The 20607-nt window shown below is 51.5% G+C and overlaps 1 protein-coding gene across 3 annotated transcripts in view; it reads left to right on the forward strand.

The window, feature by feature from the left end:
* The window catches only part of Rfc2 (replication factor C subunit 2), a 43039-nt gene that overhangs the window by 19265 nt on the left and 3167 nt on the right, over positions 1-20607 (forward strand). Inside the window, exons 1-10 of one of the 3 annotated variants that reach the window (XM_076561073.1) lie at positions 3820-3964; positions 10681-10750; positions 11563-11604; positions 12035-12141; positions 13576-13677; positions 13813-13913; positions 16128-16285; positions 17055-17120; positions 17937-18017; positions 19976-20089. In XM_076561073.1, coding sequence (XP_076417188.1) covers positions 3846-3964; positions 10681-10750; positions 11563-11604; positions 12035-12141; positions 13576-13677; positions 13813-13913; positions 16128-16285; positions 17055-17120; positions 17937-18017; positions 19976-20089 — 960 coding nt within the window. In that variant the 5' untranslated portion in view covers positions 3820-3845. Of the gene's footprint in view, positions 1-3819; positions 3965-5986; positions 6145-10680; positions 10751-11562; positions 11605-12034; positions 12142-13575; positions 13678-13812; positions 13914-16127; positions 16286-17054; positions 17121-17936; positions 18018-19975; positions 20090-20607 lie in introns of those variants that run through there. The other 2 variants (XM_076561074.1, XM_076561075.1) reach the window with 2 other exon arrangements.

Consider the following 20607-nt stretch of genomic DNA (forward strand, 5'->3'; position numbering starts at 1 on the left):
TCTTTAAAAAAAAAAAAGAAGAAGAAGAAGATCTGACGCCCTCTTCTGGCCTCCTTGGGCATCTGCACTCACATGCGTATTCACAGACACACACGCAAATAAAAAAAAAAATCTAAAAGAGAAAGAGAAACTGATTCTCCCTTCCCCAGCTGCTACCAATTACCAACCACTCTTCATCTTCATGGGAGGCCTCATGAGTCCTCCCCTCATCTTTTCTGGGTTTTTGTTTGTTTGTTTGTTTGTTTGTTTGTTTGAGGCAGGGTCTCTGTCTGTAGGCCCGATCCTCCAGTACTGGCTATATTGACCACGCTGTGAACGAACTCAGAGATGCAGCTGCCTCCACCTCCAGAGTGTGCTGGGATTAAATGTCGCACCAGGCCCAGCCCTATCTTTTCGGTCTTTGAGACAGGGTCCTGTGGCCAAGCAGGATCTCAAACCCAATATGCATTGGAGGATGCGTGAGTCCCTGAGTCCCATCCCCAGTACAGCATAAAACCAGGTGTGATGGCGTACCCCTGTGAGCCCAGCACTTAGGATGTGGAGGCAGGAGGGTCAGGAGTTCAAGGTCAGCCTCAGCCATATGACACTTCCAAGCCAACTTGAGCTACATAAGACCCTACTTTTTTTTTTTTTCTTAATTAGGAGAAATGATGCAATAGTTAAAAGCTCTTGCTGCTCTTGTAGAGGACCTGGGTTCATTCCCAGCCTGCAGGGAGGCTCAAATCTGTCTTGTACTCTCATGCCAGGAAATCCACTGCCCTCTTCTGGCCTCCCCGGGCACCACACACACACACACACACACACACACACACACACACACAGTACGAATACATATGGCCAGGCAAACACTTACATACATAAAACAAAAAGTAAAATTTATTGTGGTTCGGTGGGATTTAATCCTACCACCCAGGAGACACATGCAGGAGGATGTTTGTGTAGTTAAGAGGCCAGCCTGACCTACATGAGTTCCAGGCCAGCCAGGGTTACATAATGAGACAAAATAATAATATCAACAACAACAACAACAACAATAATTTATAAATAAATAACAAGATAAAAAACAACCTAGGCAACTTAGTGAGGCCCTTTCATGAAATAAAAATAAAGAATAGGGGTGGGAGTGAAGGGGGGGGCTGGAGAGATGGCTCAGCAGTTAAGAGTACTGGCTGCTCTTCCAGAGGACCCAGGTTCAAATCCCAGCACCCACATGGTGGCTCACAACCACCTGTAATTTCAGTTCCAGGGGATCCAATGCCCTCTTCTGTTTTCCCAGAGCACTGCATGCGTGTGGTGCACAGACATACGTGTGGGTAAAATACACACATAAAATAAAAACAAGAAGAGCAAAGAAAGTTGGGCAGTACTCGGTGGTAGAGCGCTGGCCTAGACAAGGCCTGGCCCAACCCCTGGTAAGACACACAGAGAAAAAGATAGAATGGAAAACCAAGTCCTGAACAGAACCCTTCAAGTTTCCAAAAACCTTTGGAATGAGACATGCAACAGATCTCGGGTAACTGCCAGGCATGTTTAGCGCTAAGCCCAGCATGAGTGAGTACGTTTGTGGTCTGTTGTTTGAGGATCGGACTTGAGGCTTCCTTTAGGCAAAACACGCAGCTGCTGAGCCACGCCCCTCGCTCCTCTCTGGGGGACGTCAGGGAAGTGCTCTACCGCGGAGCTAAATCCTCAGACCTGTCCACCGTTTACTTATTTACATGTATTTAGATGTGTGCGTGCACACACCGAAGCGTGGTAGCGGGGTCGCTTCTCCCCTTCCTCCATGTGGGTCCTTGGGATCAAACTCCAGTCTTCAGGCTTGGTGGCGAGTGCCACCCACCGATCCGTCACACCAGCTCTCCCCTTTTAGTTTTGAGATGGAGCCGGCTAAGGTGACCAGGCTGCTTTTGAACTCGCCATCCTGCTGTCTTAGCCCCTTGGGTAGCGGAGACTTCAGCATGGGCCACGGCGCCCTTGGCCGTAGATCCTTTGTATTAGTGATTTCTTCCCTTTTGAGCTCCACCCTCAGCCTGCTTGCTCCATCATGCACCCAAGATGATCAACTAAAACCTAGTCAGTTGGACTCCAGCGATCCTGTCATACTACCTCTCAGGAGATGGAGGCAGGAGGATCACAATTTTGAAGCCAACCTGGGCTACACAGTAAGACTACTTGAAAAACAAAAACAAAAAAACAAAAAGGCACCAAAATTGAAGTCTGTTTGGGATCTGGAAGAGTAGCTAAGTTTTACACATTTACGCCCTGCACCTAACAAGCTAGGTATGAGGAAAATATTACTTCCTGTAAGACTCTGCCTTCTTGGAATGCTCACCCTCAGGGCAGCAGAGAACGTGGTGAGCTTGTGCGTCCCTGCGTGCGCACATGCCTCGGCAGGCCAGGACTCCCCTGCCAAAGGGCTCACTGTGAATTCTTCAGCTAATGAAGCCCACACACAGAGACTCCTGGGATTAGAGAGAATAAGCACAAGAAATATCGGCCGAGGTGTTGGGGATGTGGCTCATGGATCACAGTGCTAGGATTCAAGGATGCATGGAGCCCTGGGGTGGGTGCCCAGCCATGACTTAAAAGGGCTGGGAGGCTGGAGAGATGGCTCACAGGTAAGGGCATGTGCTGTTCTTGCAGAGGTCTTGAGTTCTCTTGGCAGCACATAACGTCAGCCCACAACCATGTGCAATTCCAGCTGCACGGGATCCAATGCCTTTGACCTCCACTGCCCATTGCACACACACGCGCACACACACACACATACATACACACACAACACACACACACACACACACACACACACACACACACACACTAAAATAATAATAAAATGAGTCTCAAGAAAGAGATCTGGAGAGCTGGCTCTGTGTTAAGGGGACTTGCAGCTTTTGTAGAGGATCCGAGTTCAGTTCTCAGTTCCTAACTGTCTGCAACTCCAGCTCCAGAGGATAGGATTTCCTCTTCTGGCATCCAAGGGCACACCCCCACCGTACAGGTGGACAGCCCCAGTTAGACCATATGCAGACATAGACATAAAAACAAATATTAAAAGGGATGTGTGTATGGTGCTACACACTTGTAATCCCAGCACACACGAGCAAGAGGCAAGAGGATCAAAAGTTCAAGGCCATCCTAAATGGCATAGTGACTTTGAGGTCAGTCTGGGTTTCTAGGCAAATGGTATCCTGAGCCACAACCCAGCTCATCACTGGGGGATTTTAGGCAGGGGCTCTCTCACTGAGCCACACCCCAGCCCCTCACTGGGGGATTCTAGGCAGGGGCTCTACCACTGAGCCACACCCAAGCCCCTCACTGGGGGATTCTAGGCAGGGGCTCTACCACTGAGCCATACCCCAGCCCCTCACTGGGGGATTCTAGGCAGGGGCTCTACCACTGAGCCGCACCCCAGCCCCTCTTGGGACATAAAATCTGTCCTCTGTGCCCATCTGGGAAAGTTCTGTCCTTGCTTTCTTATTATTATAGAAGACAAAGAATGACCAGGAGTGGTGGCGCAGCCTTTAATCTCAGCACTCCAAAGGCGGGGGCAGGGGAAAGCTCTGTGAGTTCAAGTCCAGCCTGGTCTCCATAGTGAGTCCAGGTCAGCCAGGGTTACCTAGAGAGACTTTGTCTCAACAACAACAAAAAAACGAAAAGCCAGGCCGGCAATTCAAAACTGTCAATGTTCAACTAAAGAGTTCAAATGAAAACCTTTGTGCTTAGCAGAGGCGCTTGGTGGAATGTGTCTAGACAAGCAGGCGAGTTTGTATGTGAACGAGTGCTCTGCTGAGCTTGCTATCGGTAGGGCAAGCCCACTTGGAAATCACCAGCTTCAATGCTCAGAAATGCCACCTTGGGGGAAACATCAGCCCCCCACACCCGAGGCTTCTAACACAAACCCTGTTATTTCTCTGAGACAGAGTCTTGTGTATCTCAGGCTGGCCTCCATCTCCCAAGTGCTGAGGTATGTGTCTCCTGTCGGCTTTTTTTGTTGTTATTCTGTTCAGGCAGAGGCTCCCTTTATGTAGTCCCAGGCTGGTCTAGAACTCATTATCCTCTGGTCTCTGCATCTCTAGTGTTAGGATGACAGGTGTGCATGGCCATGCCTGGCCAGAAAGTATCTTTAATTTTATTTTATTTTTTGAATTTTTGTGATAGGAGTCTCACTATGTCTGGCTCTGGCTGGCCTTGGACTCACAAACATCCAGGTGCCTCTGTTCCCAAAGTGCTGGAATTAAAGGCCTGTGCCACCAAGCCCGGGGCCTAGAAAGTATCCTTTAAAAACATATTTATTCCAGAAAAGGCGCAAAGCTACACAGAGAAACCCTGTCTCGAAAAACCAAATAATAATAATAATAATAATAATAATAATTTATTTTTCATTATATGTTTTCATGTGTGTCCATGTGCGGGTGGGTACAGGTGCCCTCAGAGACTAGAGAAGAGTGTTGGCATCCTCTGGGAGCTGGAGTTACAAGTGGTTGTGAGCAGCCTGATGGGGGTGCTAGAAACCAAACTCTGGACCTCTGCAAGGGCAGCAAGTGCTCTCAACCACTGAGCCATCTCTCCAGACCCGGAAAATGCCTATTTGTTCAATTTTTATTTATATACTTAACACGTAAGTTGCGTGTTATGTACATGTGTGTACACAGGCCCACTCATCTATGCAGGGTATTGTGGAAGCCAGAGGTTAACGTTAAGATGTATTCCTCAGTGTCTCTCCACTTCAGTTCTTTAATTTGAAAAAAAAAAAAAAATGAGGCCATGAGGTAGTGGCACGCGCCTTTAATCCCAGCACTGAGGAGGCAGAGTCAGGCGGATCTCTGTGAGTTCGAGGCCAGCCTGGGCTACAGAGTGAGTTCCAGGAAAGTTGCAAAGCTACACAGAGAAACCCTATCTCGAGAAAAAAAAAAAATATTGTGAGAGGCGGGTCTGGTTGCTTCTTACTCCAGCATCAGGAGGCAGGGCGATTGAATCAATGTGAGTTCAAGGCCACCTTGGTCTCATAGTGAGTTCTAGGCCAGCTGGAGCTACATGGTGAGATCCTGTTCCCAAAATGAAAATTTATCATTATTGGGCTGAAGAGACGGCTCAGGGCTGAAGAACAGTTGCTTCCCTTCTGGAGAACCTGAGGTTGGGTCCCCACACCCACATTGGGCAGCTCACAATTGCCTATAACTCTAGTTGCTCTCTTCTTGCCTCTATGGGCACCCACACATGGGGGGCATAGACTCACACAGACACAGACACATAAGTAAAAGTTTAAGTATGTGTATGAGTGTGTGTTTACAAGGGTCTAGTTACCCACAGAGACCAGAGGAACTAGTTATAGGCAGTTGTTTTTGTTTTCAAGACAGGGTTTGTCTGTGTAGCCCTGGCTGTCCTGGAACTCACTCTGTATCAAAACACAAAACCAAAACCAAAACCAAACTACTAGACTCTCGCAGAGACCTGGATTTAATTCCCAGCACCTACATGACTGCTCGCAAGAGTCTAACTCCAGCTCCAGGGGATCCAACACACTCCTCCAAGATGACATGCACGTGGTGCATATTCAAAACACTCGCGCGAATGAAGTAATTCTTAAAAAAGTAATCCTATCGCCCGGGAAGCTGAGGCAGGAGGATGGCCACTCGTTTGTGGGTCAGGCTGGGATTCAGAGCAGTAACACTTACTCAGTTTCTAGAAACCAAAAACGTGAAAATAAAAACGGAACGAAATGAAATAGAACACAATTAAATAAAATACAATAAGATGACACAAACGTCCTTTCCTGGAGACATTCCCCTGGATGGCAACATCCTCACCTTTCCTCGCCCCTCGAACGCGATCTCCTGTGGCCACAGCGGCCTCTAGCGGCCAGTGGCGTGGCTACGCTGCGCTCTCTGCGCAGGCGCGGGAAGAGACCGTCCTCCCCCGCCCCTCACCCCACTCCCACTTCCGGTCCCCTCCCAGGGTTGCCCGGAAACCAGGGCCGAGACTTCCGTGTAAACGTCACGGGGCGGAGCTTCGGGTGGCGGGAAGAGCGGGCGCCGGGATGGAGGTGCAGGAGATCGGCTGCGGCGCGGCCGAGAGTGGGGCGCAGGAGCCCTCGGCTGTCCCCAGCAGGACCGCGGGCGGCGCCGGCCACTACGAGCTGCCGTGGTGAGCGCGCGGCCATAGTCACGCGAGCGGAGAGGCGATGGCGAGGGAGGGCGGGCTGAGCTCCAGGCACCCGGCTTCCGGCTGGGTCTCGGGGGGGGGGGGGGGGGACCCCGAAGGTGCCGTTCGACCCCTGGAGCCAGATTTTCTTTTTCTTTCTCATTTTGAAACTACTTTGTTTTTTTGAGACAGGGTCTTGGGTGACCCCGCCTGGTCTCGAACCCTCTGTGTAGCAGAGGGTGACTTTGAACCGCTGCTCCTCCTGCCTCCGTGGGATGACAGGCGCGCCTTACGGTCTGTCGTAAAGCAGCGCTGGGGATGGAACTCGCGGTTTCGTGTAGGCTTAAGCAAGCACTCTGCCGACCGAGTCCCATTCCCAGCCCTGGGTTTCACTGTGCAGCCCCACAGTTCTTGAACTTTCCGCAATCCTCCTGCCTCAGCTTCCCAAGTGCCGGAATGACCGGTGTGAGCTACCAGGCAGAGGTAGAGATTTTTATTTATGGAAACTGAGGGGCGTGTGTCTCAGAGTCCCAACCTGTCTAAGTGATGCCTGAACTTGACGAACGGGGCGCCCTGCTGTGCAGTACTAACGGCACGTCTCACTACCCTAAGCGAAGCCTTGGACTTTATATATAGCCAAGAATGACCTTAAATTCTGATCCTGCCGTCTTTCCCGTCGGTCGGTGTGTGCCACCAGCCCTGGTTTTTGTTGTTGTTGGTGGTGGTGGTGGTTTGGTTGGTTGTTTTATGGAACTCGGTTCCAGACATTTGTACAAAAGCACCTGCTGTCATGAACTTGTTTTATCAGATGTAAGGCCTGTGGCACCAGACAGTAGAGACAGTCCTTAGCCAACTGAAGTATCAGACTGTCTAGACCAGTGGTTCTCAACCTTCCTAAGGCTGTGACCTCTAATACAGTTCCTCGTGTTGTGGTGACCCCCACCATAAAATTATTTTCAGCCGGGTGGTGGTGGCGAACTCCTTTAATCCCAGCACTCGGGAGGCAGAGCCAGGCAGATCTCTGAGTTTGAAGCCAGCCTGGTACAAAGTGAGTTCCAGGAAAGGCTCAAAGCTACACAGAGAAACCCTGTCTCGAAAAACCAAAAAAAAAAAAAAAAATTTCATTGCTGCTTCATAACTTATTTTGCTACTGTTATGAATCGTAACGTAAATATCTGTGTTTTCCAGTGGTCTCGGGTGACCCCTGTCAAAAGGTTGTTTGACAGTCCCCAAGGGGTCATGACCCACAGGTTGAGAACCAGTGATCGAGACTAATACTAAAAAAAATACTACAAAAGCTGGGAATACGGCTCAGTGACAGGATTCTTGCCAGGTGTGCTCAGGGCCCAGGGTTCCATCCCCAGCACTGAAGAGAGAGAGGGGGGGGAGAGGGAGAAGCACGTATGTAGTTAGCATTGTCTGGTAGCCACAGAAATCAGTAAAAAGAAAACGAGAATCCAAATGGGTAGCATATACCTGTTAGGTCCTTGTTAGCTACATAGTGAGTTTGAGACCAGCCTGGGCTATATGAGTCCCTGTCACCAAAAACAAGTCCCGGAGAGATGGCTCAGTGATAAGGGTGCTCGTAGCCTGCCAGTCAGCCTGAGTTTAATGTCTGGATTCTGCATGTTGGAAGGACAGAAGTGACTCCCAAAGGTTCTTTTCTGACCTCCACACCTGTGCTGTGGCACATACATAGTAAACATGTATGTTATATACTTAAAACAACATAAAGCACTCAGGAGGCAGAAATGATGGATCTCTGAGTCCAAGGCCAGCCTGGTCGACATAGGGAGTTCCAGTCTGGCAAGGACTACCTGGTGAAACCCTGTCTCTGAAAATAGAACAGAAATCCACAGAATATAATAAAGAGCAAAGGAAGCTTTGCTGGTCACATCATTGTAAATCTACCACATCTGTACCCAGAGCTGGAAAAGGTCATTTTCTCTCTTGACGTTGCTTGTTTATTTAAAAGGCAGAACTTAGTGGTCATGAGTTCCAGGCCATCTGGAGATGTGGCCCGGTTGATATGACGCTTGCCTGACATTCGGAAAACCCACATTTCCTTCCCCAGCAGGGGAGGTAGAGGCTGAAGGATCAGGAGTTCAAGGTCATCCTTTGCTACATAGTAAGTTCCAGGATAGTCTGGGCTTTATGAGAAGACCCTGTCTATAAATAAATAGATTCCAAATGGGCACAAGTAGTTTTTGTTTTTTAATTTATGTCTATGGGTGTATGCAGTACCCTCAGAGGTGAGGAGAGGGAGTTAGAATCCCTGGTAATAGGTGATTGTGAGTTGCCATGTGGGTGCTGGGAATTGAACCTGGGTCCTCTGGAAGAGCAGCTGGCGCTTTTGTTGTTGTTGTTTTCAAGACAGGGTTTCTCTGTGTGGCTTTGGAGCCTGTCCTGGGACTGCTATGTATACCAGCCTGGCCTTGAACTCACAGAGATCCTCATGCCTCTACCTCCCGAGTGCTGGGATTAAAGGCATGCTCGCCACGACTGCCCGGCTGCAGCTGACGCTCTTAACCACTGAGCTATCTCCAGCCCCAAGGGAACAATATTTTAATGAAGTGTCTAAGTGCCATTTCAGATTGCTTAAGAACTGCCCACACAGGCTTCCCAGTCACAGCCCGAGACCACCAGTTTCCTGCTAGAGGGGCAAGAGTAGGCCATCTGGAACAGTAGCACTCTGTGGGCCAGCACAGTCTGCCTGTCTCCACAGAGACCCCGGAGATGCAGCACTTACATCATTTGGTGGGACAGAAATGGGTGCACCTGGGACCATCACTGCGCACCTGCCAGCCTCTGCTGACGGTGTGCATCAGAGCTGGCCAGACGGAGCCCACTGCTTACTCTGCGGTTCCCTCTGTTGTGTGGAGTGGACAGTGGAGGAGCCCATTCGTACCAAAAGTTCCATTTTTATTTTTTTTTGTTGTTGTTGAAAGCTCCCCCCACCCCATTTCTTTATTGAGAGGGCAGGGGGTGGATGGAGGTCAGAGACCAACTTCTAGGAGTCTCTTCTACCATGTGGGTCCGAGGGATCCAACTCGGATGGTCAGGCCCATCAGCATTCACCTTTACCCACTGAGCCATCTTGCTGGCTCCTTTTTGGGTTTTGTTTTTGTTTGTTTGTTTGTTTTGGTTTTTCAAGACAGGGTTTCTCTGTGTAGCCCTGGTTGTCCTGAACTTGCTTTGTAGACCAGGCTGGCCTTGAACTCACGGAGATCTGCTTGCCTTTGCCTCCCAAGTGCTGGGATTGAAGGCGTGCGCCACCACCGCCTGGCTTTCTTTTTTTTTTTTTTTTTTTTTTTTTTTTTCAAGACAGGGTTTCTCTGTGTAGCTTTGCGCCTTTCCTGGAGCTCACTTGGTAGCCCAGGCTGGCCTCGAACTCACAGAGATCCGCCTGCCTCTGCCTCCCAAGTGCTGGGATTAAAGGCGTGCGCCACCACGCCCGGCCTGGCTTTCTTTTTTAAGATTCATTTTGTTTTCTGTGTGTGAGTGTTGTCTGTATGTCTGGGCACTGTGTGCATGCAGTACATGAAGAAGCCAGGAGAGGGCATTGCGTTCCTTGGAATTAAAAGGAGGTTGTGAGCCACTGTGTGGATGCTAGAAGTCAAACCCAGGGCTTCTGCAGCAGCGGGTACCCTTAACCACTGAGTCATTTCTCCAGCACATTCTTCTTTAACTTATTGAAAGCGTCTCATTTAGCCCAGGCTAGTGTAGAACTTGTTATGTAGTCAAGGATAACCTTGAACTTATGAACCTCCTGTTTCTACCCCCAACATAACCTGGGATTGCAGGTGTGTGCCACCATGCCTGGATGGTTTTTTCTTTTTGGTGTTTTGAGACAGAGTTTCGCTGTATAGCTTTGGTACCTGTCCTGGATCTCACTCTGTAGCCCAGGCTGGCCTCAAACTCACAGAGATCCACCTGGCTCTGCCTCCCGAGTGCTGTGTGCCACTGCTGCCTGGCTCCTCGATGTTTTGTTTTAATTTTTTTTTTTTTAATGTGCATTAGTGTTTTGCCTGCCTGTATGTTTGTGTGAGGGTGTCAGATGCCCTGGAACTGGAGTTACAGACAGTTGTGAGCTGTCATGTGGTTGCTGGGAATTGAACTCAGGACCTCTGGAAGAGCAGCCAGTGCTCTTAACCACTGAGCCACCTCTCCAGCCTGATTCTTTATTGATGCTGTGGGTGTATGTGCCGTACATACAAGTCCCATAGTGCCTGTGGGACTCAGTTCTCTTCCTTCACCATCTTGGTTCTGGGGATTAAACTAAGACTGACTTTAGCTTTGCTGCGAGTGCTTTTACATGCTCAGCCATCTTGCTGGCTTCTTACTTCTTCATTTTTTGAGGCAATTTGTATATGTGGTAGAGGTTGGCCTGGAATTCGGGGTCCTCTTGGCATGGCCTCTCTCTGTTGGCATCACAGGTAACACAGCCCCACCTGCCAGAATTCACAGGGTTGCCCTTTCCTGCCCTGTCCTGGGGTACCGAGAGGATAACCATGTCAATATTTGATTTTTCTAAAACAGGGTTGAAAAATACAGACCTGTGAAGCTCCATGAAATAGTTGGCAATGAAGACACAGTGAGCAGGCTGGAGGTAAGGAGCTCTGTAACCCTGCTGATGTCACACTGTGGATCTGACAAGCCAGTGGCCATCGGAGATTTGATGATTGGCTGAGGTGGTGAAGGAGGGTTCATGTCGACTTTTCCCCGCTGGGGTGACAAAGTACCCGATGAACAGGACTTAAGCCAAGAAGGGTTAGTTTGACTTTAGCTCACCGTCTGAGGTCACAGTCCTTCCTGGTGGGAAGGCATGGAGGCCGGAATGTGAGGCGGCTGGTCACGTGGCACCCACAGTCTGGAAGCGGGAGGTGGATGCTGCTGCTCACTAGGCCGCTTTCTCCTTTCCACTGAGTCCAGGATCCCAGCCCTCGGGAGGAAGCCACCCACATTTAGAGTGGGTCTTCCTGCCTCTGGAGGGCAGGGCTGGTTCCCTCCCACCGCCTCTGGGGCCTGATGGTGGATGACAAACTAAGCTTGTTGGCCTTTGCAAATGTCTTTACCTGCTGAGCCAGCTTCCCGGCTACTATTGTTGTTGGTTTTGGGGTTTTTGTTATTGTTGTTTGGTTTTTTGGAGCATACTATTCACTATGTAGCCCTGGCTGTCCTGAAACTTGCTATGTAGACCAGGCTGGCTTCTGACTCACAGAGATATGCCTGCCTCTGCTTCCCAAGTGCTGGGATTAAACAAGCGTGCCACCACACCTGGGCTGTTTATTTGTCTTCGAGACAGGGTTTGATATGGAACTTAAGCTGGCCGGAGTTCCTGATCCTTCTCCCTCAGCCTCCCTGGTGCTAGGATTAGAGGTGAGTACCACCACACTAACTTCATGAACCTCTTTCACCCAGGTCTTTGCAAAGGAAGGCAATGTGCCCAATATCATCATTGCGGTGAGTACTTGGGCCTGTCCTCTAGGCATCTCGCATCCCGTGTCCACTCCCTCCCCTGGGGAGGCTCCCAGGTCCCTGGCTGGGTTGTTGGGGGAATTGGGAGCAAGTGCCAGCAGTGGGGGGTTGGGGGAGCAGCAAGAGCTACATGGGAACCCTTTAATTAATTAATTAATTAATTAATTAGTTGGTTGGTTGTTTTTTATGTGTGTGGGTGTTCTGCCCATGTGCATGTCTGGTGCCAGGGAGGAGGGAAGGGAGTGGGGTAGGGTAGTGTAGTGGTGATGTATCTCTTGGAACTGGAGTTACAGACAGTTCGGGGCTTTGGGAATGGAACTTGGGTCCTCTGGGATGAGCAGCCAGTGCTCGTAACCGTCTCTCCAGCCTCTGGGTCCTTCCTGCACGAATCAGTTAAGGGAGCTCTTACCTACAGGGTCCCCCAGGAACCGGCAAAACGACCAGCATCCTCTGCTTGGCGAGAGCACTGCTGGGCCCTGCCCTGAAGGATGCGGTTCTGGAACTCAATGCGTCCAATGACAGGTAGGGTGGGAGGGAAGGCAGGCCGGCTCCTGTTGTGCCTGAGTGGACAGGTTCTGCTTGGTTCTGCCTTGTGCCCGGTGCTGGCTTCTCTGACTCCACGTTTAACCGGGGAATCATTACCTTGTCCGAGTGTCTGAGGAGCACCTGCAGGCTTCCTTGTTTTGATGACAATGTTCAAATGACTCTTAAAATTGGTTTTTATTGCTGCTTATTCATTGTGGGGAGGGGCATATGCCATGATGTACATGAGGAGGTCAGGACAGCTTGCTGGGGGTCCGTTCTCTCTTTCACCAAGTGGGTCCTAAGGATCAAACTCAGGTTGTGAGGGTTGGCGGCAAGAGCCCTCCCCTCAACGCTGTGTGTGTGTGTGTGTGTGTGTGTTCTTCACACAATCATGTGGAATTGGTTCTTTTCTTCCACCTTTATGTGGGCTCTGGGGATCGACCTGAGGTTGTTGGTCTCCCGTGGTCGGCCAGCTGGTGCCCTCCTCACCCACAGTGCTGGCTCAGCAGCCCTGAAACCACTTTAAGTGTCCGCTTCAGTCGTGTTAACATGTTCTTGTTACGGTGCAACAGCCTTCTGGCCTCGCAAAACTGAAACTGCCCCCGAGCGCCTCCCCATTCCCTTCTGCGGCCCTGGCAGCCACAGCCACCTTCTGGTCTGTGTATTTGACGATTAGCTCATGTTCCCAGGTGAAAATAAGGTTCTGTAGCCCTTGGGGCTCTCAGGAGGATTTCCGAGCCCCTTAGGGCTCTCAGGAGGATTTCCGAGCCCCTTGTGAGCTGGGAGTGGTGTGTGGGAAATCCCAGCCCTGGGAAGGCCAAGGCAGGTGGATTCTGGGTTCTAGGTCTGCCCAGGTGCCATATAAAGACCCTCTCTCAAAAAATAAAATATGGGGCTGGAGAAATTGCTCAGCAGGTAAGAACATGTGGTGCACACCTTTAATCCCAGCACTCGGGAGGCAGAGGCAGGCGGATCTCTTGAGTTCGAGGCCAGCCTGGTCTACAGAGTGAGTTCCAGGACAGCCAGGGCCACACAGAGAAATCCTGTCTGGAAAAACAGAGAGAGAGAGAGGGAGAGGGAGAGGGAGAGAAAGGGAGGGAGAGGGGGGGGAGGGAGAGAGAGAGAACGAGAACGAGCCGCTCTTGCAGAGACCCAGAATTCCTTTCCTTGCACCGCATCAGGCGGCTCACAGCTGCTTGGAACGCCAGCTCCGGGGCTTCTGACACCTTGTGGTCTCTCCAGGCACCCACCTACACATGCCCTGCATCTAGGCAGACACATAAAAAAGTAAAACAGGGTCGCTGAGATGGCTCAGTGAATAAACACCCCCACTGTGCAAGCCCGAGAGCACTGGTTCTGCCCGCAAAACCCAAAGTGAAGGCAGAAAAAGTCCCTCCGTTTGTGACGCGTGCCTTCTTCCTTCTGTTTCAGGGGCATTGATGTGGTGAGGAATAAAATCAAAATGTTCGCCCAGCAGAAAGTCACCCTTCCCAAGGGCCGGCACAAGATCATCATTCTGGATGAAGCAGACAGGTGCGGGCTGGAGATGGGCGTCCCCAAGTAGCCCAGGCTGGCCTCAGATCTCCAGTCCTGCTTCTGCCTCCAGCACAGCAGGGGTGGAGGGCTGTGCCCCAGGCCCGGCACCCACTGCCCTCTTGTTTGCCCCAGCATGACGGACGGTGCCCAGCAGGCCCTCAGGAGGACCATGGAAATCTACTCCAAGACAACCCGCTTCGCTCTGGCTTGTAATGCTTCAGACAAAATCATAGGTGAGCATGCAACCTGGACGGCTGTATCCAGGGAAGCTTGCTTTTTTCTTTTTCTTTTTCTTTTTCTTTCCTATGTATATGAGTACTCTATCTGCATATATGACTGTATGCCAGAAGAGAGCATCAGATCCCACTATAGATGGCTGTGAGCCACCATGTGGATGCTTGGAATTGAACTCAAGACCTATGGAAGAGCAGCCAGTGCTCTTAACTGCTGAGCCATTTCTCCAGCCCAGGGCTCCCTTTTTATTTATTTGCTTTTTTCATTTGTTTTTGATTGTGTATCTGTCTTAGTGTATGCGCCCTGGAGTTGAGGTTACAGGTAGTTGTGAGAAACCTGATGTGAGTGCTAGAAACCAGGCTTGGGTTCTCTGGAAGATCAGCAGGTACCTTTAACCCCTGAGACGTTTCTCCAGCCGTGTGTGTGTCTGTGTCTGTCTGTCTGTGTGTGTGTGTGTGTGTCTGTGTGTCTGTGTGTCAGTGTTTCTGTATACAAGCCTGCTACAGTGTGTGGGGAGGTTGGAGGATAGCTCGCTCCTACCATGTGGATCCCAGGGATTGAGCTCAGGTTGTCAGACTTGGCAAGTGCTGTTTACTTTTGTTTTGAGACCTGGTCTTCTCTAATTTACCCAGGCTGGCCTTGAACTCACTTTATAGCCCAGGAATGCATCAAACCTACAGTCCTCCTGCCTCAGCATCCTGAGTGGTTGGGATGACAGGCCTGAGCCACCCAGCCCATCTGGAACACACTCTGGTTGTTTTGTGTCCTGCGGCTCTTGACATCAGCTCTGTGCATCAGGCTTTGTGGCTGCCTGGTGTGGCCAGGCCTCCACCTCACCACGGTGTCTCCTTTCGGGGCCCTTTGGCCTTTAGCCCAGCTACTGCCCACAGCACTGGTCTACCCTCTGCGTCTGGTGTCACCTCCTCCTGCCACTGACTGCGTGAGTCACCTGGACCATCCTGTGTGTGTTGTCTGTCTCCTTTCTGTTCTGCTGATCCACCTGCGTGAGTCACCTGGACCATCCTGTGTGTGTTGTCTGTCTCCTTTCTGTTCTGCTGATCCACCTGCGTGAGTCACCTGGACCATCCTGTGTGTGTTGTCTGTCTCCTTTCTGTTCTGCTGATCCCCAGCAATGGGGGCTTTCTGGCCTATCCTCCTTCTGTACCTGTGTGTGTGTGTGTGTGTGTGTGTGTGTGTGTGTGTGTGTGTGTGTGTGTGTGTGTGTGTGTTGTGTGTGTGTGTGTGTGTGTGTGTGTGTGTGTGTGTGTGTGTGTGTGGTCGGTCACACATAGGTTTGTTACCACGTGCCTTTCCCTACCAGCTCATGGCTGCCTAGATGGGAGAATTGCTTAATGTTGACAGGACTCTTCCTCTCCACCCATTTATTTTAAAATTACATTTGTATGTGTGTGCACATGCGAGCATGTGCATGTTGGGGGTTGTGTGCCTTCCTGTAGATGTCAGAATAATTGGTAGAAGTCAGTAATTATCTCTGTGGGTCCCAGAATTGAGCTCAGGTCGTCAGTCTTGGTAGTAAGCATCTTATCCACTGAGCCTTCTTGATAACCCTGTGTCCTTTTTATTGGTGGTGTTGATGGTGTTTGTTGTGTTTTTGAGTCTCAGGTAGCACAGGCTAGCCTGGAACTGACCTTGTAACTGAGGTTGACCTTAAATTTGTGATCCTCCTGTCCTACCTCCCTATTTAATCCCAAGTGTTGGGGTTACAGGCAGACACCTCCTTGCCTTGTTCCCCTGTGAAACGTCAAAGAGCTTGTTGGGGTTCCATTCCCTCCCAGCCTGACGGAACTGCTCTTTCCTGAAGGGCCCAGCCATCGCACTGTGACTCCAGAGGCCCTAACTTTTTGTGTCTGGGGTGGGGCTTGTATGTGTGCTGGCGTCTGTCCTGAGGCCTCCTTTCCCTCCAGAAGCAGGCCCTGACCTACGTGTGCTAGATGTTGCTAACTCAGGCCTCTTTGCTTTTTTTATCCTTGCAGTTAAAGGCAGGCACTTTTGGGGATAAGGAAACACACACTTGCATGCAGCCCATGCACAGAGAAAAAGACCCTCTGCAGAGCAGGGGGGTGGGACTCAAAAAGCCAGAAACCCAGCCTCTTTGCTTCTTATCTCATAATTTGACACTTGGCTGTAATCAGCTGTGTCCTGATGAGCAGCCAGCCTTGCCAGGGAGCGCTCACTCTGCTGTCTCTGTCCAGAGCCCATCCAGTCCCGGTGTGCAGTGCTCCGCTACACGAAGCTCACTGATGCTCAAGTCCTCACCAGGCTCATGAATGTCATCGAGAAGGAAAAAGTGCCATACACAGATGATGGCCTGGAAGCCATTATCTTCACAGCCCAAGGGGACATGCGCCAGGTTGGTGGGTGACTGTTGCTGCCTGTGTTAGTTTGGGTTTCTAACACGGTGATGAAACACCGTGATCAAAAAACACGTTGGGGAGAAATGGGTTTCTTTGGTTTACACTTCCACATTGCTGTTCATCACTGAAGGAAGTCAGGACAGGAACTCAAGCAGGGCAGGAACCTGGAGACAGGAGCTGATGCAGAGGCCGTAGAGGGGTGCTGCTTACCGGCTTGCTCAGCCTGTTTTCTTGTTATTTATTTATTTATTTGCTTATTTATTTATTATGTACACAGAAGAGGGTACCAGATCTCATTATAGATGGTTGTGAGCCACCATATGGATGCTGGGAATTGAACTCAGGACCTCTGGAAGAACAGTTGGTGCTCTTAACCTCTGAGCCATCTCTCCAGCCCCGCTCAGCCTGTTTTCTTATAGTACCCAGGACCACTAGTCCAGGGATGGCACCACCCAGCATGGGCTGGGCCCTCCCACATCAAATACTAATTAAGAAAATGCCTTACAGCCAGATCTTATGGAGGATCTCAATTGAAGTTCCCTCTTTTCAGATAACTCTAGTTTGTATGTCAAGTCGACCTAAGACCAGCCAGCACACTGCCCTACAAGTCGAGGTTGGGGAATGAGTGTTGAACCAAGTCTGGGTAAAGACTGAGGATCTAGCACCCTGCGTGGGTGTGAGCTGGGGAAGGTGGCATCGAGTCTCCGAGGCAGGATAGGGAAAGACATCATAGTCACCCTTAACATGTCTCTTGCCTCCCTCCAGGCCCTGAACAACTTGCAGTCCACCTTCTCAGGATTCGGCTATATCAACAGCGAGAACGTCTTCAAGGTTCCAGGGCTGGGAGAGGTTGGGAGGGCTGGTCTGCAACAGAGTGGGCCTACATAGCCAGTGGTCTCCCTGTCATAGCTTTGTCTCGTGCCCAGGAGACCAGCGGGCGGGGGATGCGCAGATCCAGGTTAGCCGGCAGCGGTCTTGCCCGATCCCACCCCACCTCCCTGCAGAGCTGTTCTTCCCTCACCTGTGCTGTGGGCCGCTCTGACGGCTGCCAAAGTCACTGTCCATCCGCCCTAGGCCGCCACTCTTTTCTTCTCTTGACATAGTGTAGCCCAGCCTGGCCTTGAATCTGAGATCCTCCAGGTTTTTTAGGGTTTTTTTGTTTGTTTGTTTTTGGGTTTTTTCGAGACAGGGTTTCTCTGTGTAGCTTTGCGTCTTTCCTGGATCTCGCTCTGTAGACCAGGCTGGCCTCGAACTCACAGAGATCCACCTGGCTCTGCCTCCCGAGTGTTGGGATTAAAGGCGTGTGCTACCACCGCCCAGCGTTTTTTTAGTTTTTTATTTGTTTTAGTTTTTTTTTTTTTTTCTCAGACAGAGTTTGCGCCACCACCGCCCGGCTCTTCCTGAGTTTTGAGGTTACCGGCATGTGCTGCTGTGCCCAGCACCGTGCCTGTAAAGCCACCCAAGAAGAGAGTCTTTTTGGGCCTTTGGCTGCTTTGTGGTCCATTTATTTTGGAGATGAGAAATGTAACCAGGGCGTTAGGAGCTGCCGTATTTGGGGGTGTCTTTGGAAGTGAGAAGGGCTTCCCAAATCCCACTGTAGTTGTTGGAGTCTGTGGGCCTCACCATGCGTTTCCTGACTCTGCTCAGGTCTGTGATGAGCCCCACCCCCTGCTGGTGAAGGAGATGATCCAGCACTGCGTGGATGCCAACATCGATGAGGCCTACAAGGTGGGCTCTTGTTCCCCTCCCTTAGTCCAATGGTGCCTTGGGACTTTTGAGCTAAGTGGCAGGAGCCCTGGGTGACACCAGGATTCCTTATCACTGCCCTTAACCCTTAAAATCCCTCTCAGCTCATCAGAACCTGACAAAAGCAACTCAGCCGAGGGGGCCTCCCTGGGACTCAGAGGAGGGGTGCAGCCAGCAGAGGAGGGGCCTCCCTAGGACTCAGAGGAGGGGTGCAGCCAGCAGAGCGGGCCTCCCTGGGACTTAGAGGGGGGGTGCAGCCAGCAGAGGAGGGCCTCCCTGGGACTTATAGGGGGGTGCAGCCAGCAGAGGAGGGCCTCCCTGGGACTCAGAGGGGGGGTGCAGCCAGCAGAGGAGGGCCTCCCTGGGACTTATAGGGGGGTGCAGCCAGCAGAGGAGGGCCTCCCTGGGACTCAGAGGGGGGGTGCAGCCAGCAGAGGAGGGCCTCCCTGGGACTCAGAGGGGGGGTGCAGCCAGCAGAGGAGGGCCTCCCTGGGACTCAGAGGAGGGGTGCAGCCAGCAGAGGAGGGCCTCCCTGGGACTCAGAGGAGGGGTGCAGCCAGCATGGCAGGAAGGCAGGACAGCTCCTGGTGGTGGGAGCACATGGCTGAGACACTTTGTGTCTTTTATTTATTTGTTTATTTTTATTTATTTTATGCATGGATGTTTTACCTGAATGTGTATCTGGTGCCCTTGGGGTCCAGAAGAGGGCATCAGGTCCTCAAGATTAGAGTTACAATTGTGAATTGCCATGTGAAAAGCAATCAAAGGAATCAAACCCAGGTCCCCTCGAAGAGCAGCCTGAGCTCTTAACCACTGAGCCATCTCTCCAGCCCCCATGAGATGCCTCCCATCTTGATGGATAGGGAAGCACAGACCTGCTGCCATGCTGCAGAGGCTCCGCCTCAAATACCACAGCCTGCAAGAACACCACCACCAGCTAGGGACCAAGAGGGGCCATTTCACACCCAAACCATGGAACTGACTCATAGAGGCTGATTCTTCCCCTAAGCCACAGTACAAGTGGTAGACCTGGTCGGCAGCTTCATGGCCTAGTGTAGTTACATCCTCCACAAGAGGGTTCTCAGCCTCTCCAGTGACGTCACATTGTCGGGTAGGGGAACACATCACATCCCACTCTGTCTTCCCAAGAATGTTGAGAGCCAACCAGAAACCCCGCAGTCCCCGTTATTCAGAAGAGGGGGGATGGGGAGGGTCTAGTGTGGCTGGCTGCAGGGCCTGGTTCCTGAGCAGATGTCAGTGTGTGAGGTGGTTTCCGGTCTGTAGGTGTCAGGTGTGGTCGCAGACCCTTTCCCTGATCCCGAGTTTCTCACTGCAGTCAGCCAGCCTGGACGCTGACTAGGGGCAGGGCAGGTTGAACTGAACGAGACAGTACTGGAGTGCCGGGTAGGGAAACAGGTATAGCCAGAGGTGGTTATTGAGGGAACAAAGCTAACCTATCCGCTGACTCTACCTAACACTGCCAGAACCCACCCCAGGGTGCTCGGGCTCAGTGGTCTTTCTCTAGACACAGCCCCAGGCTGGGGAAAGGGGACAGGAGGGGAAGGCGTGGCACTAGTGAAGTCCTGCCCTGAGTAGGTTGTCTGGTCCCATCACGCAGGGCCTCTTCCTTACTGAGCCTGGGGAGCTAGCTGGTGAGGGATTCCACCTGGAAGGCTCTCGATAGAGATGCGATGTGGGCAAGATATCAGACCGTCTTCCTAAGGTCAAGAACACGTGGTGCCTCCTGGGAAATTTTTCCTGCCGTGACCAGAGGACTGGGTGACACAGGGCATCTGTGGGGCCCACCAGCACCTCCGTAAGGTTCAGGTGGTCCTCAGAGCCTCCTGGATCACCATGGTGATAGCTAGGAGCACTGTGGGTCCGCCTCCATCTGCCTTTCCTGTTGACGGTGTTCATGGCCTGTTGGGTCTTTCGTCTAGATTCTTGCTCACCTCTGGCACCTGGGCTACTCACCAGAAGACGTCATCGGCAACATCTTCCGAGTGTGTAAAACCTTCCCCATGGCCGAATACCTGAAGCTGGAGTTCATCAAGGTTCGTCAGGGCTCGGGAATACCTTGTGCACTTCTGCCCTCCTCGGAGTCCAGTCTGCTGGCGTCGCCCAGGCTGGGATTACAGGCGCGTGCCACCACACTCCCTGCACTTGTGCAGTGCCTGCCAGCTCTGCTGTAACGTGTCCACGCCTGGCCCTCATCCCTGAGCAGCATCCTGCTGTGTGGCTGTGTCACGGTCACTTGTTCTCTAGGAAGGGCGCTTGGGTTTCTGTGGATGAAAGTCACTGCACACTGGCACCCATGAAACGGCATGGCTGCCACATTCCTGTTCTACTTGGGTGGGCTCCCAGGTGGGAGACCAACTCAGACAGGTGTACACGTAACTTTATAAGAATTTGACTGGGGCTGGGCAGTGGTGGCACACACCTTTAATCCCAGCACTCGGGAGGCAGAGGCAGGCGGATCTCTGTGAGTTCAAGGTCAGCCTGGGCTGCAGAGTGAGTTCCAGGACAGCCAGGGCAACACAGAAACCCTGTCTTGAAAACCAAAAACAACAAA

Source organism: Peromyscus maniculatus, chromosome 23 (genome assembly GCF_049852395.1).
Source record: "Peromyscus maniculatus bairdii isolate BWxNUB_F1_BW_parent chromosome 23, HU_Pman_BW_mat_3.1, whole genome shotgun sequence".
Taxonomy (NCBI): Eukaryota; Metazoa; Chordata; class Mammalia; order Rodentia; family Cricetidae; genus Peromyscus; species Peromyscus maniculatus.